This window comes from Haematobia irritans, chromosome 3, assembly GCF_050003625.1.
Source record: "Haematobia irritans isolate KBUSLIRL chromosome 3, ASM5000362v1, whole genome shotgun sequence".
NCBI lineage: Eukaryota > Metazoa > Arthropoda > Insecta > Diptera > Muscidae > Haematobia > Haematobia irritans.
The window spans coordinates 164,143,731-164,170,623 of NC_134399.1; the positions used below are offsets into that span (position 1 = coordinate 164,143,731).

General features: G+C 34.0%; 1 protein-coding gene across 1 annotated transcript; it reads right to left on the reverse strand.

The window, feature by feature from the left end:
* Positions 1 to 682: 682 nt before the first annotated feature.
* On the reverse strand, positions 683 to 20,759 carry ppk28 (pickpocket 28). Its single transcript, XM_075301881.1, has 9 exons — positions 20,696 to 20,759; positions 13,207 to 13,354; positions 12,948 to 13,148; positions 12,774 to 12,882; positions 12,550 to 12,701; positions 1,860 to 2,064; positions 1,203 to 1,791; positions 917 to 1,059; positions 683 to 859 (listed from the first exon to the last, which is right to left on the reverse strand). The coding sequence occupies exons 1-9, from the start codon at positions 20,757 to 20,759 to the stop codon at positions 683 to 685; spliced, it is 1,788 nt and encodes a 595-aa protein (XP_075157996.1).
* Positions 20,760 to 26,893: the final 6,134 nt, after the last annotated feature.

Here is a 26,893-nt window from a genome sequence, read left to right on the forward strand (position 1 = left end):
CAGATAAATCGATCCCCACACAAAAATTGGTCCATAATTGTATATAGCCCCCATATAAGCGACCCCCATATTTCAATTCTGGCTCTCTACGTACCGTGCAAAAGTCCATGTCGATTCGTAATTATTTGTAGACTTACCTATACATACCTTTTTTGTCTAGTATATACCACGTATGAACTAACTCACAATTTAGAAAACGATGTTAAGAAGTTTTAAGACACCGCAATCCAAGTAATTCGATTGTGGATGACAGTCTTTCGTAGAAGTTTTAACGCAGAGTACATAAGATTCGGCCTGGCCGAACTTACGGCCGTATATACTTGTTAAAATTTTACTTTTCGTCCAGACTGAGAATCGAACTGCGGACCATACAATTTGTAAGCAAAGACACTATCTACTGGGTTATGTATATCTTACTGTTATTGAAAGACAATTATCGTTATAGCAATCAACGTACAAGCAACCAACCATACAGTCAAACAGTTCTATTTATAAACTACATTGCTGGGCATACATAAGCAGATGTAAAGAAACTTTATTTAAATTAAACAAACCACTTTCATAGTATAACTTTTAGAAATGAAAATAACATAATTTTATATATATTCCAAACATGTTCTCAATATATCAAGAGGATATTCGGCATTACATGCTACTATATTAATTTTCTACTACGATATCTCTATTCTATATATGGGAAAACTTCACGATCATCCTCACGACTAACTTTTGGATTTTTGAATAACTCTGGCAATTTTCGTTGGTATTTCTTACGAGTGTTTTTGATTCTCTTTATCCATGATTTCTGTTTTATGCCCTTAGCAGAATTTTCCACTTTTTTGAGATGTTTGCGAAAATACTGAAAATAAGAATCAATTACGCATTATATATTTTTGCTCTATTTAATGATATTTACACGAGATCCTTCATGTTTTCTTTTATGTTCCAATTCTATAGTCCTCGCTGCACAATAGGGACGCACAGTTATATAATATATAATCTCAATTAAGGAAAATATGCTGAATCCCATAAAGAGTCCCAATAGGCCGCCGGTATTAGCTGGAGAATGATATAGAAATCTGCCTTAGAATGTATTACAAAAGATATTTCGTTTGTCTTAAATTTCGTTCCTTAGAAAAGAAAACTCTACTTTCCGTGTAACAGTGTTTCAAAGCACATTAAATAGCCATATTCATACTCACATAAAAACTCTGTAAAACCAAACATTTCCGATTTGGTTGTCCCACGAAATGTATTCGAAACAAAATAGAAATGCATTATCGATAAATCTGTAATATTGTGAGCCCTTTCGAAAATATCTATGGGAAAATTATTTGCTGTGTGAACATTTTCCTTAACCATTGTGGATGAGGTAAGCGTGGTTTGATAGTTCAATTCAAAGCATCCCGGTAAACAAGTATCGCATGAGGCACTCGTATTCGAGGATTCAATATCCGATTGCACCTGTGTCGTACATTTATTGTCATTGGGACCACAAATTGCAACATTCGGATCAATACGTGGCAGATAATATAGAATACATGAGCATTTCTTCATTAATATTTGAGCTTCACATTCTAATTCACAATTTTTTCGTGAATAAGTACGATAGTAAACTAAATCGCCTTCATCGGAAAATAAACATCGTCGTACATCTTTTTTGATACCCCTTATACTGGGTAGAGCATTTTGATAGATTGGTTCAATGGGTACACGAGCCTCACGACCCGGTGTCATAAAGAACCCGTAATTGCTAATTTTTGGTAATTCTGCAGGATTGTGAACCAAGACCTGTACGAAATTTTAAATATACACTTCACTTCCAAAATATTGGATAATTCAATATTAGGGAAGATTACCTTGAATCCCAAACATTTCGATTTACTGCAGTAATATTCAGCCGATGAAACATTGAGTATAACTGTTAAACCCATTCTGCTTCCTGCTCCCCCTGATATCCTCGGATAGTAAAGTGGTGGTAATTTCTCCGGGTAGCCTTTTTCTGGTGTCCAGTCTATGGGAACATACTGACTTTCCGAAACCGGCATTATGGTATTCTCTTCACTATAAAAAAGTAAAATTATAATTGATGATATTGAAAAAAAGTTTAAAAACAAAGTTCTATATAGATAATCTATTTATTTAAGAGATAATCTTATAACTAAAGTGCAGGATTCTCCGAATAGTGCTTCGGAATAAGTCACTTACGATACGTTGTTACAGGTGTCTCTGAGAGCATCGACCTCTGCGTTTGTGGGGGAATACAATTCACCCGATTACTAGGTTGTGATTGTGACAAAAGTTTGTAAACAGTTCGACATTTTCATAAACTTTTCAGGTTACTAGATGTTTAAGTCAACGCTTCATTAGAAAGCTCTGTTTACATCAGAGCTATGCGAATAGGCTTCTAAGAGAATTGTAGAAAGATAAGTGCTCCTACACACAAAAAATTATCACCAAATTTTTTTCAATTAAACACTTAATTGAATTTGGAAACGGATTCAATTAATATGTTAATTGATTCAATTAATTATTTAATCAAACCCGAATAAAAACCAATTTCAAAAATGATTGATATTTGTTACGTTTCCAATTTAAATATTAATTGATTCAATCAATTTGTTAATCAATTCGGAAATAATTTTCAATTACAAACGTGATTGAAAATTTTTCCGTTTCCAATTACATATGTGATTGATCCAATCACCTTTGTGATTGAAATTGAATAATTTTGAGCAATGGAAAGAGCGAAAAGAGAACAAGAGAATGGGTATTTATTCAACAATTCAATGATGGAGAGATCAGTCTGTGGCAGTAACTCGTAACGAATGGTTGGGTTTTTGTTTTTCGCGTAAATTGAAAAACATGATTGGCGACATTCTGTCTGCTGCATTCAAAATGTGTGCATAAATATTTTGAACGCAACAACAAATCAAAGGTTTGAAATAAGAAATGGCCACGTGGTAAAGGTTTGAAAAAAATATATGAGAGAACGCATATGAAATTACCTGCGTTTGTATTTTGTGGTATTGTAAAAATGGAAAACAATCTGCGTTTATTAAAGGTAAGAAATTTTGAAATGTGAATACCGTTTTCCATTGAAGCCTGTTTACATTAAACGGACTAAAATAATATATTTTTTATTCATTTCTTATATATTTGTGACCAATTTTATTTCACGAAATAAAATTGGTCACAAATATATAAGAATATAAGAATATGTTTGCAATCCAAAAGTGGGTGCAGTATTGATCTTTTAAAATTATAATTTTTTTTTTTCACTCTTAGTTTTTTTTAAAAACAAGAGCGGTATGAGTTTGTTGGAAGATTCACCTTGAAGTTGCGAAGTAGCGTTGGCATTAAATTGCATTTTTGTTTTACCTGCCTTTTTCAGTTTGAACCCAAGTAGAGAGCAGTATATCTGATATAAAAAATAATGAGCTGAATTATGTAATGGTAAAAAAGTTCTTTCTTTTGTATTTTAAAATATGAAAAATATCCGAAAATTATAAAAATATGTATTTTCCATTTATATTTTTGCAGAATTTGCAAAGTATCATCAATATAATACCAAATATTACATTGCTTTCCCATTATTTTTGTCTTTGATTGGTTCAAATTTTAATAGACGATTTCAATGTGTGGAAATTTTGGAAAGGAATTGTTACTAAAATTAAATTACCGAGCTCCTTAATACACATTTTTATGCTAAAAGACTACATCTGCAAAAGGAGATTATAAATCTGCAATCTGGAACTAAGAATTGAACTTGATATTCTATGCAGGTAATGTTTAACAAAATCAAGTTTTAATTGAACAAAATTAAATTCGAATTATTCTGTTTACTTTCAGAAAAACTAATTTAGCTTACAGGCTGCTGATTTATTGGAAATCTAGGCGCATCTACATATTAGAAGGAACATGCTGACATAGTTAGATTAGAAGATAATGATTTATATAGTTTATTTTTTCACCCCATAGTTGTTATTGATAGTAATTGTATGTGTAAGTTATGTTAGAATAGAACACAAATGACAAGAACCAAACTTATTTGTCTATTGCATAATTCAAAAAATAATAATATATTAAATATGTTTTATTACCTATTCTTTTTTCGCTTTCTTCTTATTTACGACAACTGAATAGTTTAGTTTTCTTTTGTAACAAACAGTATATGCCTGTCGGTGCATATGATCTAGTTATTAGGCACCTTTAAACTATATTTTGTAAATTTATTTATAAAATATTTTGCAAATAAAATAAATATGTTTTATAAGAAAAACATATTTTCTTTTATATCAAATAAAACTAAATACGATTTTGGGGTCGCAATATATATATTTTTGATTGAAATTAAAAGCCAATTTCAATTAATTATTTAATTGAATGAATGAAATAGTTGATTGATTTTTGTCGCGAAATTAATTAAAATGTTAATTGATTCAATGAAAACTGTGATTTCAATTAAAAAAATTATTGAATCCGCGACTTTCGTGATTGAAATCAAAAAAAATTTTATACCCTAAACCACATAGTGGTCAGGGTATAATAAGTTTGATCGGCCAAAAAATGTGCCTACCAGAATCACCTCCTGAGTCGATCTAGCGCTTGGTGTCCGTCCGTCTGTCCATGTATTTGTTGTTCACAGGATTCCGGTCGCAATTATTAACCGATTTTGATGAAATTTGGTACAGGGAGTTTTTTGGGCACAAGGACGAACGCTATTGAATTTGGAAGAAATCGGATCAAATTTAGATATAGCTCTCATATATATGTATCGCCCGATTTCGACAAATGGGGGCACATAGCGCGTTTTTTCAAACGGATCGTCACCAAATTTGGCAAAAGGTAATCTTTTCCATCGCCCTTCAAGTCTGCAAAATTTCATGCAAATCGGTTCAGATTTAGATATAGCTCTCATATATATATATCGCCCGATTTTCCCAAATTTGGCCACAAAACCTTTATTTATCAACCGATCTTACTCAAAGTTGGTTAAATATAATCTTCTAGAGCACTAACTATATGTGCAAAAAATCATCGAAATCGGTTCAGATTTAGCTATAGCTCCCATATATATGTACCGCCCGATTTTTCTAAATTTGGCCATAAAACCCTTATTTATCAACCGATCTTACCCAAATTTGGCTAAATGTAGTCTCCTATCGCACTAACTATGTGTCGAAATCGGTTCAGATTTAGATATAGCTCCCATATATATGTATAGCCCGATTTTCCCATATTTGGCCATAGAACCCTTATTTATTAACCGATCTTACTAAAAGTTGGCTAGATCCAGTCCTCTATAGTACTAATTATATGTGCAAAATTTCATTGAAATCGGTTCAGATGTAGATATAGCTCCCATATATGTATCACCCGATTTTGAAAAATTCGCCCCTAATAACCTTATGTTTGACCATACAGGCCTCATTTCTTAACTGATCTTACTCAAATCTTGCACAAGGTAACTTTGTGTGGTATTAATCAAACCCGCAAAATATTATGCAAATTGGTTCATATTTAGATATAGCTTCCATATATATGTATCGCTCGATTTTCCAAAATTTGACCATAGTACTCTTATTTATTAACCAATGTTACTCAAATTTCAAATTTTGATGTACTAGCCGATCGTACTTATACGAACTTGTAGCTCTTACATAAGAATATTGCTCGATTTTTACAAATTTGTATTTATTACCCACACTAATTTAACGATTTTCTCTTTTTTAATAATAGGCTCAATATTAGTGGCATACTAACTCCGTAGGTGCAATATCAACACAGCCAGTGTTGCTAGAAGTAGGGGAAATTCCCTATATGTAGGGGTTTTCTAATATTTAGCGTCTTGTAGGGACGTAGGGCCACAATGTAGGACATTTTCACTCAACACATTTTGTAATAATTTTTACATTTTGGTGGCTCTAGAGGAGGAAATTAGAAGCCGGCAAGGCTTGATCTTTAATAATGTGTGGTAAACTTTATTCCTGTAGAAAATGTTGTCAACATTTCTATAGAACATTTTGTCAAAATTGTATTTCTATATTAATTTTTTTTCAAAATATTATTTCTATAAAAAATTTTCTCAAAATTTTATTTCTGTGGAATTTTTTCTCAAAATTTTATTTCTATAGAATTTATTGTCAAAATTTTATTTCTATAGAAAAATTTCTCAAAAAAATTTGTTTATAGAAACTTTTTCCAAAATTTTATTTTTATAGAGATTTAACAAAAAAGGTTACTAATTTGGGTAGAATTCTACCAAGTGTGGCAACCGTGGTGGTAATACAAATTTATATTCTAAGTTATAGACGTTGCATATTCAAGTTTTAAGATAATAAAGTACTTAGAACCATTTTTGTTTTGTAATTTTTTTTAAATTTAACGAAAAATATAGTAAGGAAAATTGTTTGGGAATGTATGGGAAAGTAGGGAACTTTTTTTTGTCCTTGTAGGGTAAACCGAACATATTCCCTGGCAATATTGACTATGAGCTATAGTCAGATTGACACAAAGCACCCATAGACATGTACCCCTTCATTTTCTTAAAGATGCAACTGCGGTTTATCTCCCAGACCTACATGTTACCCCACAAATGCTTATGATTACTAATTCTGTAATGGTGGTTTAGGGTATGATATAGTCGGCCCCGCCCGACTTTCTACTTTACTTACTTGTTTAATAATGGGTTCAATATTTGTGGCATACTAACTCCGTACGCCCAATATCAACATAGCCAGTGTTGCTAGAAGTAGGGGAAATTCCCTATATGTAGGGTTTTTCTAATATTTAGCGTCTTGTAGGGACGTAGGGCCACAATGTAGGACATTTTCACTCAACACAATTTGTAATAATTTTTATTTTGGTGGCTCTAGAGGAGGAAATTAGAAGCCGACAAGGCTTGATCTTTAACAATGTGTGGTAAACTTTATTCCTGTAGAACATTTTGTCAAAGTTGTATTTCTATAGAAATTTTTTTCAAAATATTATTTCTATAAAAAATTTTCTCAAAATTTTATTTCTGTGGAATTTTTTCTCAAAATTTTATTTCTATAGAATTTATTGTCAAAATTTTATTTCTATAGAAAAATTTCTCACAAAAACTTGTTTATAGAAACTTTTTCCAAAATTTTATTTTTATAGAGATTTAACAAAAAAAATTAATAATTTAGGTAGAATTATACTAACTGTAGCAACCGTGGTGGTAATACAAATTTATATTCTAAGTTATATACGTTGCATATTCATGTTTTTTGATAATAAAGTACACGCAGAGAAGGAATATGATCACCTCAAACATGTTTCAAGAGCAAAATGTTATTTTTGTATGGTGACCATGTAACATGTTTGTCTCTAAAATGTTATTTTCTCGTCAAATATAACCTGCTTCCCGAAATCAGATACATGATTTCCGAGAAAATAACATGGTTGCGAAAACCATGTTACATGGTCACCACCCAAAAATAAAATTTTGCTCTTAAAACATGTTTGAGGTGATCATATTCCTTCTCTGGGTGTACTTAGAACCATTTTTGTTTTGTAAAATTTTTTAAATTTAACGAAAAATATAGTAGGGAAAATTGTTTGGGAATGTATGGGAAAGTAGGGAACTTTTTTTGTCCTTGTAGGGTAAACAGAACATTTTCCCCGGCAACATTGACTATGAGCTATAGTCAGATTGACACAAAGCACCCATAGACATGTACCCCTTAATTTTCTTAAATATGCAACTGCGGTTTATCTCCCAGACCTATATGTTACCCCACAAATGCTTATGATTACTAATTCTGTAATGGTGGTTTAGGGTATGATATAGTCGGCCCCGCCCGACTTTCTACTTTACTTACTTGTTTTGTGTGTAGATGATGTCCTCCTACAATCCAAACTAAGTGAATGAGACAAGGAGAGGTTGCAGGAGAATCCCCAGAAGTAGCAATGTGATTTCCCTCCAGTTCTTGCTTAAAGATAGGTTGCCACCAGCAAGACCACCAGCAAGACATCTGTTGATCCAAATTCCAATACGAGTGGACGTCAAAGTTTCTTTCTCAAATTACTGTCTCCTTTCAAAATCTAAGGAAGAATGTTCTCGGAACTTATTGGACTTCGGAGATAAAATTGCATAATCTCTTTTTGGATGTTGGGGCATGTAGTCTCAAATTGGAGCGATTTTTCAAGTTGAGGTCAAGTGTAGCTCTTTTCCGAAGGGTACGTCGGTTCTATGAGCATATGTCGATTTGCTCCTCTTCTATTGACGATAACTCGCCGTTTTTGTTTCCTAATGGATGGAATGTTGATATCGACGATCTCGACATAGTAATTTGTATAAATCGCCCCTGCTTATCTTCTGCTACTTGCGCAGTGAGTGCAATTCGATTGCTCTATTTCCTTCCGTCCGATCTAGCGCTTTTTCACCAATTTGTCCAGTCTAGCGCGCTCTCTTTCAAACAATATTTTCGTGTTCATTATTTTAGCAATACATGTATCAATTTTTGCTCATGCGGTCTAAGTCAATAAGTCACTAGTGTTGTAAACTTTGATTACTTTTGACTACTCGTTACTTTTGAATTGAGTACTCGTTACCACTCGTTACTTTTATAAAAAAAATTAAAAAAGACATTGTGGGCACTTTTTAATAATATCTTCCTCTTTTTTAAATTTAACAAGTATATACGGCCGTAAGTTCGGCCAGGCCGAAGCTTATGTACCCTCCACCATGGATTGCGTAGAAACTTCTACTGAAGACTGTCATCCACAATCGAATTACTTGGGTTGCGGTAACACTTGCCGATGGCAAGGTATCTTAAAACTTCCTAACACCGTCTTCTAAATTACAAGGTAGTCCATACGTAGTATATATTAAACTAAACAAGTATATACGGCCGTAAGTTCGGCCAGGCCGAATCTTATGTACCCTCCACCATGGATTGCGTAGGAACTTCTACTAAAGGCTGTCATCCACAATCGAATTACTTGGGTTGCGATAACACTTGCCGATGGCAAGGTATCGTAAAAATTTTTAACACTGTCTTCTAAATTGTAAGTTAGCCCATACGGGGTATATATTAAACAAAAAAAGGCCGATTAAATACGTATATAATCTAGTTTGACAAAATTTTCTATAGAAATAAAATTTTGACAAAATTTTCTATAGAAATGAAACCTTGACAAAATTTTCTATAGAAATAAAATTTTGACAAAATTTTCTATAGAAATAAAAATTTGACAAAATTTTCTATAGAAATAAAAACTTGACAAAATTTTCTATAGAAATAAAATGTTGACAAAATTTTGTATAGAAATGAAATTTTGACAAAACTTAGTATAGAAATAAAATGTTGACAAAATTTTCTACAGAAATAAATTTTTTACAAAATTTTCTATAGAAATAAAATTTTGACAAACATTTCTATAGAATAAACTTTTGACAAAACTTTCTATAGAAATGAAATTTTAACAAAACTTTCTATAGTAATAAAATTTGACAAAATTTTCTATGGAAATAAAGTTTTGGTAGATTATTTTTGGCGATATGGACCAAGTTTTGTGTAATAAGTCATCGGATATATATAACTAAAGACCGATATGGACCAATTTTTACATGGCTGTTAGAGGCCATATATTGACAAAATGTACCAAATTTCAACCATATCGGATGACTTTTGCTCCTCCAAGAGGTTCCGGACGTCAAATCTGTGGAACGGTTTATATGGGGGCTATATATAATTATTGACCGATGTGGACCAATTTTTGCATGGTCATTAGAGAACATATACCAACACCACGTACCAAATTTCAGCCGGATCGGATGAAATTTTCGTTTCTTAGAGGCTCCGCAAGCCAAATCGGGGGATCGGTTTATATGGGGGCTATATATAATTATGGACCGATGTGGACCAATTTTTGCATGGTCATTAGAGAACATATACCAATACCATGTACCAAATTTCAGCCGAATCGGATGAATTTTGCTTCTCTTAGAGGCTCCAAAACCCAAATCGGGGGATCGGTTTATATGGGGGCTGTGAATAATTATGGACCGATGTGGACCAATTTTTGCATGGTTGTTAGAGACCATATACTAACACCATGTACCAAATTTCAGTCGGATAGGATGAAATTTGGTTCCCTTAGAGGCTCCGCAAGCCAAATCGGGGGATCGGTTTATATGGGGGCTATATGTAATTATGGATCGATATGGACCAATTTTTGTGCGGTTGTTAGAGACCATATACAAACACCATGTACCAAATTTCAGCCGGATCGGATGAAATTTGCTTCTCTTAGAGCGATCGCAAGCCAAATTTGGGGGTCTGTTTATATGGGGGCTATACGAAAAAGTGGACCGATATGGACCAATTTTTGCATGGTTGTTAGAGACCATATACTAACACCATGTACCAAATTTCAGCCGGGTCGGATGAAATTTGCTTCTCTTAGAGCAATCGCAAGCCAAATTTGGGGGTCCGTTTATATGGGGGCTATACGTAAAAGTGGACCGATATGGCCCATTTGTAATACCGTCCGACCTACATCAATAACAACTATTTGTGCCAAGTTTCAAGTCGATAGCTTGTTTCGTTCGGAAGTTAGCGTGATTTCAACAGACGGACGGACGGACGGACGGACGGACGGACATGCTCAGATCGACTCAGAATTTCACCACGACCCAGAATATATATACTTTATGGGGTCTTAGAGCAATATTTCGATGTGTTACAAACGGAATGACAAAGTTAATATACCCCCATCCTATGGTGGAGGGTATAAAAACAGTATAGAAAAGCAAATTACATTATCCAGTCTTATTCTAGTGTTATAAAATGTGGTGTTGTAGATATATGGGTCTCGTTAGAAAAAGATTTTCACCAATCATTCAAATTTTTAGAGCCAATTTCGTTTTCACTATTTGGTATTTTTTCGTCAGGGTATATCTAAATGACATTGTGTATTACTGATGCTTGCAATTTGCCAACTTTTTAAATCCACCATTGACAGTGGATGAAAATATTAAGCAATCATTTTTATCGTGAGACCCAATGTTGAAATTTTCCAAGGGTTTTTGAATAAGCTTGGGTACCTTCTCTGAAAACAATTGGATTGAACCAGCTGAAGTCAACGACATTATTATTCATACTATTCGCATGAGACGTGATCCATGTGATGCTTTAAATTATAGCTCCCATCTACACCCAATGCAAATTTTTTCAGATGCAAACGTTTTTAAGAAATCAGATAAATTTTTCACTTTCTTCAAAGGAAGAAGCCATATATTCTTTTCGTGTTATTTTAACTGATAAAACGATTTTCGAAAACTTCAATTAATATTTTCCAAGAAGTCAAGAATTTTACTTTCAAACCGCCAACTTACTTACCGTCAGAAGAAAAAAACTGGCATTGAAGATATTGAGTACTCTTTTACTAGTACCGAGTACTCAAAAAATTAGTCAGTAACGAGTACTTGTAGTCAAATACTCGTTACTTTCCCAACACTATAAGTAACTTAGGAGATGATTGTTACAGACGTCTCTGACACGCTTGTTGTGTAATAACATTCCACCGATTACCAGGTTTTGATTTAGACAAAATTTTTAAAGAATTCGACATTGTCGGTCAGGCAGCCCGATATTTCAGGATCACTTAGACTATTCAGTCCATTGTGATACCACATTGGTGAACTTCTCTCTTATCACTGAGTGCTGCCCGATTCCATGATAAGCTCAATGACAAGGGACCTCCTTTTTATAGCCGAGTCCGAACGGCGTTCCACATTGCAGTGAAACCACTTAGAGAAGCTTTGAAACCCTCAGAAATGTCACCAGCATTACTGAGGTGGGATATCCACCGCTGAAAAACTTTTTGGTGTTTGGTCGAAACTGGGTTGTGGCCATCTTGTTTCGGCTATACCGAGGAGCGAAATATATTAGAAAACTTCCCAGTTTTGATGTTTTCAAAAGGATTCGCATGTTTTATGTTCCAACTGATTATCCAATTCTTCTTATTTACGAACCCATTGATGGAATATGGATTTACACACCTATTGATGGAAGAACCGCCCGACCTGGCCGCTATCTAACTCATTACCTGTAAAAAGTGGCTACTTTCTAGCTGCAACAGGGCTCAGTCTATAGGGGGGTTTTATTCACAAGTAATGGATACGGGTATATTGACATAAATAAGAAATTAAGGTGATCAGAAAATGGTGTTAGCTACTACCGATTAATGATTCTGAAATGTCTTAGCTGAGGCCCCACGTTGGGCGCCATTATTGTTTTCTTTCACTTCCTTTAATCTTTCTATCCCCCTTATTCGTTAATTCAATGAGCTACCATAGCAGAGCACAATACATTGCTACATTACAGACCAAACCTAAGATATTTGACAGTGAAACAAAACACGAAACGTGTGTCAGTTGTTTAAAACAGTGTAGCCAAAAAGACAAATGGTCTATACATTACAAAGTTTTTCTATTAGGGTCTACGTTACTGGAATCCGCTTTATCCTTCAAGAATCAGTTAAGTTAGGATTTTTAAAGATAAACTAACTAACCTGTAATTCAATAGCAGAAATTTCGCATCAAGTGCATTAAATGTGCAGCATAAACCATCATCTGTTAGCATTGTATTGAAGATATTTGAACAATTTTCCATACGTGAACCGTATCTGCAATACAAAAGCATTTGATCACAAGGTTGGGCAACCTATAAGACAAAACACAAAGCCGATTATAAAGAAGTGGTCATTTCTTTGAATCATATATTTCAAAAACAAACCTCTACTAAAATAGCCTTAAAATATTTCCAAAAACCCAAGTAAGTTATAACCAAATCATCAGATTCCTGTTCACATAAACTCATCAGCAGGGAGAAATTAGAGCTACCCCTATTTGAAAGAGAAACAATTCGAATTTACGACATTATTCGATTATTCTTTGATATACAACTTACTTTGGTATATTCTTAACTTTACTTCTTTGGGCTTGGTTCATATTACATATGGTTATGGCTGGAAATGGTAACTCTGTACTTAAGGTTTGCTTGGAGCTAGTGGAAATTATTATAGGTGTGGCCGACCATTTGGTATAGACATTCGAAATGAAAAATCCCGAAACAAAAACGACAAAAATAAAAGACATTCCAAAGAAAATCCTGCATTTGTTATAAATAAATTAAATTGCTTTTGAAGAAAGGAAAAGTGTGATATTACCTTTCGGGAGTTGTTATCTTATCTTCAGCTAAATATTTTAGACCATGCAATGTTGTATTTTTTAGATAATAATTGATATTCTTTTTTATTGCTTTCTTGGTGCATATATTATCTTCATCACTCGAATATTCAGGAGGCTCATCGAAACCTTTAACGGAAAGGGAATTATTAAGAATCATATATTGATTGCACCCCAAATGCAGAGAAAATTGAGCCACCGAAATGTTTCAATTACATAAAAACAAGTTTCCTTTAATACAATAATAATGTTCAAAAATTAATTTTAATAAAACAAATTGTCAAATGTAAGAATGAAAAGAAGAAATGGTGGTGAGACTCTTCATCTTGGAGACGAGCGGCGAATATTGGTACAGTCCGTTGAGAAGTTTGCGTGACCCCACTACAAATTTTCAAGGTCACAATTTTATTTCTATAAAAAATTTTGTCAAATTTTTTATTTCTATAGAAAATTTTGTCACAATTTTATTTCTATAGAAAATTTTGTCAAAATTTTATTTCTATAGAGAATTTTGTTAAAATGTTATTTCTATAAAAAATTTTGTCAAACTGAATTATATACGTATTTAATCAGCCTTTTTAATACCCGCCACCATAGGATGGAGGTATATTAACTTTGTCATTCCGTTTGTAACAATATCGAAATATTGTTCCAAGACCCCATAAGTATATATATTCTGGGTCGTGGTGAAATTATGAGTCGATCTAAGCATGTCCGTCCGTCCGTTTGTTGAAACCACGCTGACTTCCGAACGAAAAAAGCTTTCGACTTGAAACTCGGCACAAGTAGTTGTTATTAATGTAGGTCGAATGGTATTGCAAATGGGCCATATTGGACCACTTTTACGTATAGCTTCCATATAAACCGACCCCAAGATTTGGCTTGCGGAGCGTCTTAGAGAAGCAAATTTCATCCGATCCGGCCGAAATTTGGTACATGGTGTTAGTATCTGGTCTCTAATAATCATGCAAAAATTGGTCCATATCGGTCCATAATTATATATAGCCCCCATATAAACCGATCCTCAGATTTGAACTCCGGAGCCTCTTGGAGGAGCAAAGTTCACCCGATCCAGTTGAAATTTGGTACATATCGGTCACACAAAAATTGGTCCTTATCGCCAAAAATAATCTAATCTATAGAAAATTTTGTCAACATTTTAATTCTATACAAAATTTTGTGAAAATTTTATTGCTATAAAAATCAAGTAAGTAAAGTAGAAAGTCGGGCGGGGCCGACTATATCATACCCTAAACCACCATTACAGAATTAGTAATCATAAACATTTGTGGGGTAACATATAGGTCTGGGAGATAAACCGCAGTTGCATCTTTAAGAAAATGAAGGGGTACATGTCTATGGGTGCTTTGTGTCAATCTAACTATAGCTCATAGTCAATGTTGGCAGGGAATATGTTCGGTTTACCCTACAAGGACAAAAAAAGTTCCCTACTTTCCCATACATTCCCAAACAATTTTCCCTACTATATTTTTCGTTAAATTTAAAAAATTTTACAAAACAAAAATGGTTCTAAGAATTTTTTTTATCTTAAAACATGAATATGCAACGTATATAACTTAAAATATAAATTTGTATTGCCACCACGGTTGCCACAGTTGGTAGAATTCTAAAAATTAGTAATCTTTTTTGTTAAATCTCTAAAAAATATAAAATTTTGGAAAAAGTTTCTATAAACAAAGTTTTGTGAGAAAATTTTCTATAGAAATAAAATTTTGACAATAAATTCTATAGAAATAAAATTTTGAGAAAAAATTCCACAGAAACAAAATTTTGAGAAAAATTTTTATAGAAATAATATTTTGAGAAAAATTTCTATAGAAATACAATTTTGACAAAATGTTCTATAGAAATAAAATGTTGACAAAATTTTCTACAGGAATAAAGTTTACCACACATTGTTAAAGATCAAGCCTTGCCGGCTTCTAATTTCCTCCTCTAGAGCCACCAAAATGTAAAAATTATTACAAATTGTGTTGAGTAAAAATGTCCTACATTGCGGCCCTACGTCCCTACAAGACGCTAAATATTAGAAAAACCCTACATATAGGGAATTTCCCCTACTTCTAGCAACACTGCCTGTGTTGATATTGCGCCTTCGGAGTTAGTATGCCTCTAATATTGAGCCCATTATTAAAAAAGAGAAAATCGTTAAATTAGTGTGGGAAATAAATACAATTTTGAAAAATCGAGCAATATTCTTATGTAAGAGCTACAAGTACGTATAAGTACGATCGGCTAGTACATCAAAATTTGAAATTTGAGTAGCATTGGTTAATAAATAAGAGTACTATGGTCAAATTTGGGAAAATCGAGCGATGCATATATATGGAAGCTATATCTAAATCTGAACCAATTTGCATAATATTTTGCGGTTTCGATTAATACCATAAAAAGTTACCTTGTGCAAGATTTGAGTAAGATCAGTTAAGAAATGAGGCCTGTATGGTCAAACATAAGGTTATTAGGGGCGAATTTTTCAAAATCGGGTGATACATATATGGGAGCTATATCTACATCTGAACCGATTTCGATGAAATTTTGCACATATAATTAGTAATATAGAGGACTGGATCTAGCCAACTTTTAGTAAGATCGGTTAATAAATAAGGGTTCTATGGCCAAATTTGGGAAAATCGGGCTATACATATATATGGGAGCTATATCTAAATCTGAACCGATTTCGATGATTTTTTGCACATATAGTAAGTGCTATAGAAGACTACATTTATCCAAATTTGGGCAAGATCGGTTGATAAATAAGGGTTTTATGGCCAAATTTAGAAAAATCGGGGGGTACATATATATGGGAGCTATAGCTAAATCTGAACCGATTTCGATGATTTTTTGCACATATAGTAAGTGCTATAGAAGATTATATTTAGCCAACTTTGAGTAAGATCGGTTGATAAATAAAGGTTTTGTGGCCAAATTTGGGAAAATCTGGCGATACATATATATGAGAGCTATATCTAAATCTGAACCGATTTGGATGAAATTTTGCAGACTTGAAGGGCGATGGAAAATATTACCTTTTGCCAAATTTGGTGACGATCCGTTTGAAAAAACGCGCAACGTGACCCTATTTGTCGAAATCGGGCGATACATATATATGGGAGCTATATCTAAATTTGATCCGATTTCTTCCAAATTCAATAGCGTTCGTCCTTGTGCCCAAAAAACTCCCTGTACCAAATTTCATCAAAATCGGTTAACAATTGCGACCGGAATACTGTGAACAACAAATACATGGACAGACGGACGGACGGACACCAAGCGCTAGATCGACTCAGGAGGTGATTCTGAGTCGATCGGTATATATTTTATGGGGTCTAAAATCAATATTTCTGGTAGGCACATTTTTTGGCCGATCAAACTTATTATACCCTGACCACTATGTGGTTTAGGGTATAAAAATTATTTCTATAGAAAATTTTGTCAACATTTTATTTCTACAGAAAATTTTGTGAAAATTTTATTTCTATAGAAAATTTTGTCAAAATTTTATTTCTATAGAAAATTTTGTCAAAATTTTATTTCTATAGAAAATTTTGTCAAAATTTTATTTCTATAGAAAATTTTGTCAAAATTTTATTTCTATAGAAAATTTTGTCAAAATTTTATTTCTAAAGAAAATTTTGTCAAAATTTTAATTCTATAGAAAGTTTTGTAAAAATTTTATTTCTATAGAAAATTTTGTCAAAATTTTATTTCTATCGAAAATTTTGTCACAATTTTATTTCTATTGAAAATTTTACTGCTATAAAAAAAATATTTCTATAGAAAATTTTGTCAACATTTTTTTTCTATAGAAAATTTTGTGAAAATTTTATTTCTATAGAAAATTTTGTAAAAAATTTTTATTTCTATAAAAAATTTGGTCAAAATTTTATTTCTATAGAAAATTTGATCAACATTTTATTTCGATAGAAAATTTTGTCAAAATTTTATTTCTATAGAAAATTTTGTCACAATTTTATTTCTATAGAAAACGTAGTCAAAATGTTATTTCTATAGAAAATTTTGTCAAAATTTTATTTCTATAGAAAATTTTGTCAAACTGAATTATATAAATACGTATATCAGCCCTTTTTTTGTTTAATATATACCCCGTATGGACTAACTTACAATTTAGAATACGGTGTTAAGAAGTATTAAGTATTTTTTTTGCTGTATAGAACTTGCACACTAGATAGGGTCACGAAAAAAAAGTTGATGCGGTCACCCCCAGTTTTGTAGCATATTCGAAGACAATTTCATAACACCAAAACTTTTTTTCGTGCACCCTACGACCCCCCGAAATACAATTTATTGTGCTGTGTCGTCATTTGAAGTTCGATCGAAAAGAAACGCATATCGTTGTTCGTGGTTGATCAGGGGCTATACAGTCGACTCCGCTTTACTGAAACGTTAAAAATGCAGCCATTTAATTTCAGTTATCCGAAGTTTTTGCTAAAGCGGACTACGGATAACTGAAAAAAACTTCCAGTAATGCGAACTTCGGATAACTGAAAAAGTTTCAGTAAAGCGGACTCCGTATAACTGGAAAAAAAATCCACTCAATTTCAGTTAACCGAACTTATGACCAATGCTATGTACATAAAATAATAAAAACAAGGTGTTTGATTCCGTCACAGGTTTGTGAAGGAAAATTGGAATTCATTTATTTGTGATTTAGAGTGATTTAAACTGTTTTGAAAGTGCCATCTTCACTTGAAATAAAGCGTTCTCAATACGGAAAAGAAAATGTACTCTCTCTCAATAGCGAGAATGTGGCATTTTCAGTAAAGCGAAGTCATACTAATGTGACGAAACTCATTTGAACACAAAAAACTTTTCAGTAATCCGATTTTTTCAGTTAAGCGGAGTTTCACTAAAGCGGAGTAATTTAAATGAAATGGACAGAAAAAACAACTGGGGAATGCGATCGATTTCAGTTATCCGAGGTTTTTCAGTAAAGCGCATTGCGCTAAAGCGGAGTCGACTGTATTTCGTGCATTGGTCATTTTTGACTCCGACGTCAAATTTGATTTTTCATTTTTTTATTTCGCTTCGTATACCCCTATGATGCCCATTTCTGATAACCATTATAAAGATCTTAACAAAATATGAAACTTCTGCTTTTGAAGTATTTACTTATATTCAAAAACAAAAAAGTTACATAGATTTTAAAAAGTCAATAGGTCACCCTACACACCACCAAATAGTTTTTGCTGTGTTGTCATGATGTCCAATCGAAACCACATGCACATCGTTATTCACATCAACGAAATTAATTTATAAGGCATTTAGAACACAAAACCTGTTTATCTGTAAATTTCTAACGGTATCTTTGTATACATACTCGTTGTTTGCACTACAGCATTTTCTGCGTTATGCAAAGTGCTTGTGTTTTTGCTAGAACAATTTGAGAGCCTACTGTTTTAAAATTCAAACAATCACTTTCGCTACATGATTTTTTAAGTCTGTCCATATTTTTGTGAGAGAAGGCTGTTGATAGTATTTGAAAAAAAGTGAAAACAACAGCTTTCTCTCACAAAAATATGGACAGACTTAAAAAATCATGTAGCGAAAGTGATTGTTTGAATTTTAAAACAGTAGGCTCTCAAATTGTTCTAGCAAAAACACAAGCACTTTGCATAACGCAGAAAATGCTGTAGTGCAAACAACGAGTATGTATACAAAGATACCGTTAGAAATTTACAGATAAACAGGTTTTGTGTTCTAAATGCCTTATAAATTAATTTCGTTGATGTGAATAACGATGTGCATGTGGTTTCGATTGGACATCATGACAACACAGCAAAAACTATTTGGTGGTGTGTAGGGTGACCTATTGACTTTTTAAAATCTATGTAACTTTTTTGTTTTTGAATATAAGTAAATACTTCAAAAGCAGAAGTTTCATATTTTGTTAAGATCTTTATAATGGTTATCAGAAATGGGCATCATAGGGGTATACGAAGCGAAATAAAAAAATGAAAAATCAAATTTGACGTCGGAGTCAAAAATGACCAATGCACGAAATATAGCCCCTGATCAACCACGAACAACGATATGCGTTTCTTTTCGATCGGACTTCAAATGACATAGCTAAACATATGTTTTTCATATGTTTGGCTATAAACATTATATGTTTGGAACACAAATTTTTAAACACAATATTTTTGAGTGCAAGCATACAATGTTCATAAACTAGCATAACATGTTTGGGACATATATGTTAATATGTTAGAACATATTATGTTTGGGACATAAAATGTTTGTAAATATAATATGCTTGAATGCAAACATATATTAATTTAGAAATAGCCTATAAACATATATGTGTTTAGTAGCTTGGAGCGCTATTTAACAGGGAGCGATATTGAATTAAGTTGGTGGTTGTTGCTTGTTATTACAAAATTAACATTTTATTTTTCCTTGGGCAATTGATCAGCTACTTCTTTGATCCTTACAAACTGTGTGGTCCGCTGTTCGAATCCCCGTCCGGCAAAAAGTAAAATTAAAATAAAATAAAAAATCATAAAATTGAATAATTTCTTCTACAATGTTTGTATTACAGAAAAAAAGGAACTAACAAATCTCGTGGAAGTGAGAAAGATGTCGGGGAATATACAATTGGTCAGAAACAAAATTTTGAGCATTCAGGTCGAAAACCTATGTTGTTAGCACCTATATTACCTGTTTATTTTCATAATTCATTATGATTGTAAATATATAAATAAATAAATAAAATTTTGAGCACAATATTGTTTGGGAGAATTTTTTTTAAGCATATAATATTTTTGGGTGCAAAATGCTTCCAAACATATTATATGGTCACATAATAACATATTGTTTTTTGGAAGATAACATTATTGAATTTGGATGCAAAAATACAAAATGTTTGGGTCTTAGACTACCCAAACATATATTGTTTAGACCAATATGCTTTCAAACATATTATATATTGGTAGAGATCAAACATATAAATGTTTGGGCAATACCCAAAAATGTATATGCTTGAAGCAAAATATGTTTGGGAGTATATGTTACAGAAGCGATTTTTTGGTGTTCTGAAATTGTCTTCGAATATGCTTCAAAACTGGGGGGTGACCGCATCAACTTTTTTTTTCTTTAGGACGTGACCCTATCTATTGCACACCCCTACAAAAAAAGATCCGATTCCCAAAAAAATTGGCACATTTGACTATATCAGCAATTGTACTCCTTGTGCAAATCACATCAATGTATAACTCTGGCTTCTGGGACCATATAAGATACTGACAAAAATGCAGTGTTACTGCACTTATATAGTCCCAGAAGCCAAATTTTGCACATGGAGTACAATTTATTATTTGCACCGATTCAGCAATCCGAGGTTAAAAAAATAATAACAGCCCCTGCCGACAAAATAGGATCGGTTTCATTCTCTGCCAAACCCAAGTGGAAAGGTATGACAGAACTTACTTGGCCCAACTTTTGCTTTACGAAATCTATGCGCACTATTATTTCCTGTTGTAGACCAAACCATTTTCACTTCCTTTTTCTACTTTTCCGTTATAAAATTTTTCAATTTATCCAATCACGACGACTTATGTGCGAAAAACTAATTACTTTTATGATTTATTTGTTGCGAAAAGGCTCTTTTATATAGCAGAGAATTTCACTGATTTTCCAACAGAGATATAGTTTGGAAAAGTTTTCGAAGCAAATAGGAAAATATTTACTGTATTGATACCATCATATTGACCTCAAGCACTACGGTAAGTGATGAGTGTTGTACAAATGACATTTGACATGCGAATCTATTCCATAACGAGTCACACACTTTCATAATTGCTTTTATATTAAATTGCGAATGTCATAAAGAGAGAAAAGTCACGTTACAAAGTGCAAGAATTTTTTTTAAGCATAAAGGGTGGCTGATGTATATTACAACCAGCTTCAGGTTACTATCATTTCTAAAGAGCTCGCCTGACAGCTGGCAAATTTATTCCAGTAACAGTTCATTGTATCAAATAGATCAAAAGCATTTTGATCTATTGCTTTCACAAATAAGGTTAATCGTAATGGAATAGTCAATAGTGATAGTGTGATTGTTTTATATTTGCCCATAAGTGTCTATCGTTAGAGCAATTCATCACTTAAAAAGTGAATAAATCTTTTGTGTCTCATACCATTATTGGTTATCGCTATACTGAGAATTTTGCATCGCGTCCAAAAAGTGGACAAAAAAAAACACGGAAACAACATCAGAAATGATCCGAAAAATGAGGGACAGATTTGATCGGAATCCATACCGCAGTGGTAGAAAATTATCTCATGAACTTAACCGATGCACAAACAAAATTAGACTGGCGAGAGCACAGTGGCTTAGCTTGCACGAAAGTGGTCGGTTACAGAATTAGATTTTTTCCAATCTAAATTGAGCAGTTGGTGAACATACAAAATAATCAGGTTTACTCGCAAAAGAGATCAGCAGAAAACTTATAGACCTTCGATTGGCCATCAGACCACAAGCACCGCCAAAAGTAATGGTGTGGCCCACCGTAATTGTCAATGGTCGCTCCAAGCTAGTATTCATCGACCTACAGTGGTTCCAATTCGCTTTTTTATGGAAATAATTCTTCAAATTTTTAATGGATAAAGATATTAACGTAACATTTTCTTTGTGTGAAAGCTGGAGTGTTTTCCTCTAACGTTACAAGTTCGTGAGTCCCTGGTGGGTCTACGGGCTGAGCTATATGCGTTGAAAATTGTTCACTTCGGGTGTATCCGCAATTGTGAACCGATTTCCATTATCTTTGCTTATAGATCTGGTAAATCCTTACATATCGCGTGCGTGTGCGAATATATCTAGTAGTTTGCGGGATATGGGACTTACATATGGACTTCCCCCATATATTTTGTGTCGTGTTGAAATTGTGAGTCGATCTAAGCATGTACGTCCGTCCGTCTATTGAAATCACGCTAACTTCCGAACAAAACAAGCTATCGACTTGAAACTTTGTAACGGGTTTTTCTCGTCGGCTGACGTAAGCTCGGTCGCCTCCAGGGTCTCCGTAAGGACCAACTAACAGGTTGGCTGATAAGTCCCCGGTCTAACAAAGAAAAACACATTTTTTTTGTCAAAATTATTATTATTATTAATTATTTATTCTTATTATTCAACATAGTTCCCTTCAAGAGCGATACAACGATTATAACGATCTTCCAATTTGTTGATACTCTCTTCATAGCAGCCAAATTTTTTCCCTGCGAGCATCCTTTTGAGGTCTGAGAACAAGAAAAAGTCGCTGGGGCCAGATCTGGAGAATACGGTGGGTGGAGAAGCAATTCGAAGCCCAATTCATGAATCGTTCTCAATGACTTGTGGCACGGTGCGTTGTCTTGGTGAAACAACACTTTTTTCTTCTTAATATGGGGCCGTTTTGCCGTGATTTCGACCTTCAAACGCTCCAATAACGCCATATAATAGTCACTGTTGATGGGTTTTCCCTTCTTAAGATAATCGATAAAAATTATTCCATGAGCATCCAAAAAACAGACGCCATTACTTTGCCAGGAGTTTTGAGTCTTTCCACGCTTCGGGGACGGTTCACCGGTCGCTGTCGATTGGACTCAGGAGTGTAGTGATGGAGCCATGTTTCATCCATTGTCACATATCGAAGGAAAAACTCGGGTGTATTACGAGTTAGCAGCTGCAAACACCGCTCAGAATCATCAACACGTTGATGTTTTTGGTCAAATGTGAACTCGCGCGGCACCCATTTTGCACAGAGCTTCCGCATATCCAAATATTGATGAATGATATGACCAACACGTTCCTTTGATATCTTTAAGGTCTCTGCTATCTCGATCAACTTCATTTTACGGTCATTCAAAATCATTTTGTGGATTTTTTCGATGTTTTCGTCGGTAACCACCTCTTTCGGGCGTCCACTGCGTTCACCGTCCTCCGTGCTCATTTCACCACGCTTGAATTTTGCATACCAATCAATTATTGTTAATTTCCCTGGAGCAGAGTCCGGAAACTTCCACCGTATTTTTTCCCTTCAGAAAACAGTAAATATTTTATCAAAACACGAAATTCCCTTTTTTCAATTTTTTTCACAATAACAAAGTTGCTTCACAAAAGACGCTCTATCTCACAAATTAATTGACTTACAGACGTAAAATTTTGACACGAATCATTTGAAGGTTGGTACTATATAAAAATGATATACATTTAATACTAGCGATGCCATCTATGTGTCAGACCGGGGACTTATCAGCCAACCTGTTAAACCTTCCGGAATAATAACACAATTGTTTACCTCTTTCGAGTTTAATTAATTTGGTTTTATTGATGAAAACTATATTACAATCTACTTGTGTGATATTTGACAATCTCTCTAATATGATTGGAGTCTTATGGGAGCCGGCATTCGGAATGGCGTAGAAATGGTAACTGTTGTCTTCGTGAGATGAAGAAGTAATTCGATTCGTAGATAACCGTAAGTACTTCGATTCTTTGGTTGCTTGATGATCGGGATTTGATGAGAGATTCGATTCATGGATGAGTGCGTCGCTTTCTTGATGGTCGGTGGTCGTTGATAATTCGGCTTGTGATGAGCGGAGATATATGAGGACGTCGGCTCATAGAGCTTCGGTAATTGATGAAGTATTCGGTTCGTAGACAATTGGTAGTGGTTCGTCTATGCTGCGTAGTTGATGATTCGTTGACAATCGGAGGCTGTTGAATTCGTTGAGACATGGACGTTTAGTCGTTGCTGAGTATTTCGGCTCGTTGACGATTGGAAAGTTCGGCATTCGTCGATTTGTAGTTGATCGGGAACTTGCTTGTTTGTCGATTTTTAACTGATCGGGAACTGCTGATGAGATCTTCGGCTTTCAGACGGTTGCTAGTGTTGCTGCAGTTGATTGTTGTAGAGATGGTGTGACAGTGGTGTGACAGTCGGGATCAGCTTCGGGTCGGTAATCGGTCGGTTTAGTAATGTTGACGACTGCCATGCAAACTACTAATACGGCTACTAGCTAATCTACGAGCGAACAGTAGGCCCGAATGCCTCTGTGGGGGAACAGCAGGCCCGAAGGTCTCTGTGTGGGAAAAAGTAGGCCCGAAGGTCACTGTGGGGGAACAGTAGGCCCAAAGGTCTCTGTGGTGCAGTGTTGCCAGGTTGGGGGTTTTCCCCCAAATTTTGGGGGTTTTTTACACGTTTAGGGGGATTTTTAGGGGTAACATTTATTTGGGGGGATTTTTGGGGGTAAAAAATTATTTTAGACCCTATAAAGTGGAGCAATTCTCAACAAAATTTAGAACAATTCTGGCATGAATTTTGAAAAAACATGAGGGAAGTCAACCCATGTTCTTAAATACAAGCAAGTATGTTAAGCAAAGACATTCTGTTTTAAACGCATCTGTTGAATGGGCATTTTTAATATTTGATACAATTAAAAACAAATTAAGAAATGGTATTGTAACATTAAATTATTGGTCTCATAATTTCACTCCTACAATTTTGGCGAATAATGTATATATTTACTGAACTTTAATTTTTGTTTATTTTATATTTCTATTATTCATATTTTATAAGCCGTTGTTTTAATTAATTTGATTTGAAAGATTTATACATTGAATTATATTGTTTTGTCTGCCCTTTATATTGATATACATTTTATTATTATACCCATTGAAAAATTACTTTCCTCAGGAACGAAATTTTAGACAAATAAACCCGAATTTGTAAATAGTGGTATAATGACGTTATCTACTGATTTTTATTTACTTCAAAAGAAATTTTGTTTTTCAGAAAAAAATCTTTCAGTATATATTTGTGTTAAATTTAATTTGTAAAGTGTATCACTGCAGGATTTTTTAACGAAATTTGGGACACCTTTTTGGCTTATTAACATTCTTAAATTTTTTGGGGGTTTTTGAAAAAAGTCTAGACCAATTTAGGGGTTTTTTCTTAAGATTTGGTGGGAAGAATCAAAAATCACCTGGCAACACTGCTGTGGTGGAACAGTATACCCGAAGGTCTCTGTGGGGGAAGATTCTACTGTGTACATCTAGGTGCAGATCGTGCTACTAGTGGCTCATTGCACATCGTTCCGTTCGAAGTTCGGTGATATTTTCGTCTGACGAATTTATTCCCAGACGCGAAATAAATATTATACAGAGACCTTCGGGCCTACTGTTCCTCCACAGAGACCTTTGAGCCTACTGTTCCCGCACAGAAACCTTCGGGCCTACTGTTCCACCTCAGAGACCTTCGGGCCTACTGTTCCACCACAGCAGTGTTGCCAGGTGATTTTTGATTCTTCCCCCCAAATCTTTAAAAAAAAAGCCCTAAATTGATCAAAACCCCCCAAAAATTTTAAGTATGTAAATAGTACAAAAAAGACCCAAAATTTCGTTAAAAAATCCTGTAGTGATATACCTTAAAAATTAAATTTAACACAAATATATATACTGACAGAAGATTTATTCTGAGAAACATAATTTTAGACAAAATAAGTTTTTTTATGCTAAAAATTTTCTTTTGAAGTAAATAAAAATTATTAGATAAAATCATTACACCACTTGTCAGAAATTCGGGTTCGATTCCTGCTTCGACCGAACACCAAAAAGTTTTTCAGCGGTGGATTATCCCACCTCAGTAATGCTGGTGACATTTCTGAGGGTTTCAAAGCTTCTCTAAGTGGCTGCACTGCAATGTGCATATAAAAAGGAGGTACCTTTACATTGTGCTTAACATGGAATCGGACAGTGATAAGAGAGAAGTTCACCAATGTGGTATCACAACGGACTGAATAGTCTAAGTGAGCCTTATACATCAGACTGCCACCTAACCTTGTTTTTAATTGTATCAACTATTAAAAATGTTCCTTCAACAGATGCGTTTAAAAAAGAATTGCATACTTGCTTGTATTTACGAACATGGGTTGACTTCCCTTATTTATTTCTCAAAATTCATGCCAGAATTGTTCCAAATTTTGTTGAGAACTGCTCCACTTTATAAGATCTAAGATATTTTTTTACCCCCAAAAATCCCCCCAAATAAATGTTACCCCTAAAAATCCCCCTAAACGTGTAAAAAACCCTTAAATTTGCGGGGGGAAACCCCCAACCCGGAAACACTGCAGTAGATGCAAATGTTTGTCCGAAGTCTCAGTCAGTCGCCTATCCGAGTCTGCCTTTGGTTGGCAACACTTCCACCATATAAGTAATGACTGCAATGAAGCGACTGAGAATTACCACCCCTTGCATCAAGTATTTAAAATAATTTTTGTCACCAAAAATCATTCATATGCAGCAAAAGACAAGCACTAAGCTGTTGATAATAATACATCGTGGTAGTTTGGTATGAGTGTGTGTTGGTTCTGTTGACTGTTTGGTAACGTAGGTTGGATTGATAATGTACGGCACAATAACTAAATTAATGTTGTCATGTTACACTTGGCACAAGTAGTTGTTATTAATGTAGGTCGGATGGTATTGCAAATGGGCTATATCGGACCACTTTTACGTATAGCCCCCATATAAACCGACGTTCAGATTTGGCTTGCTGAGCCTCTTAGAGGAGCAAAATTCATCCGATCCGGTTGAAATTTGCTACATGGTGTTAGTATATGTTCTCTAGCAACCATGCAAAAATTGGT

Coding starts and splice junctions, on each gene's coding strand:
- ppk28 (XM_075301881.1), bottom strand. CDS start 20,759: ATGGTTTGGTCTACAACAGGAAATAATAGTGCGCATAGATTTCGTAAA. Junction 13,355..20,695: donor TAAAGCAAAAGTTGGGCCAA/GTAAGTTCTGTC, acceptor TTTCCGTTAAAG/GTTTCGATGAGCCTCCTGAA. Junction 1,792..1,859: donor CGAAATGTTTGGGATTCAAG/GTAATCTTCCCT, acceptor AATTTCGTACAG/GTCTTGGTTCACAATCCTGC.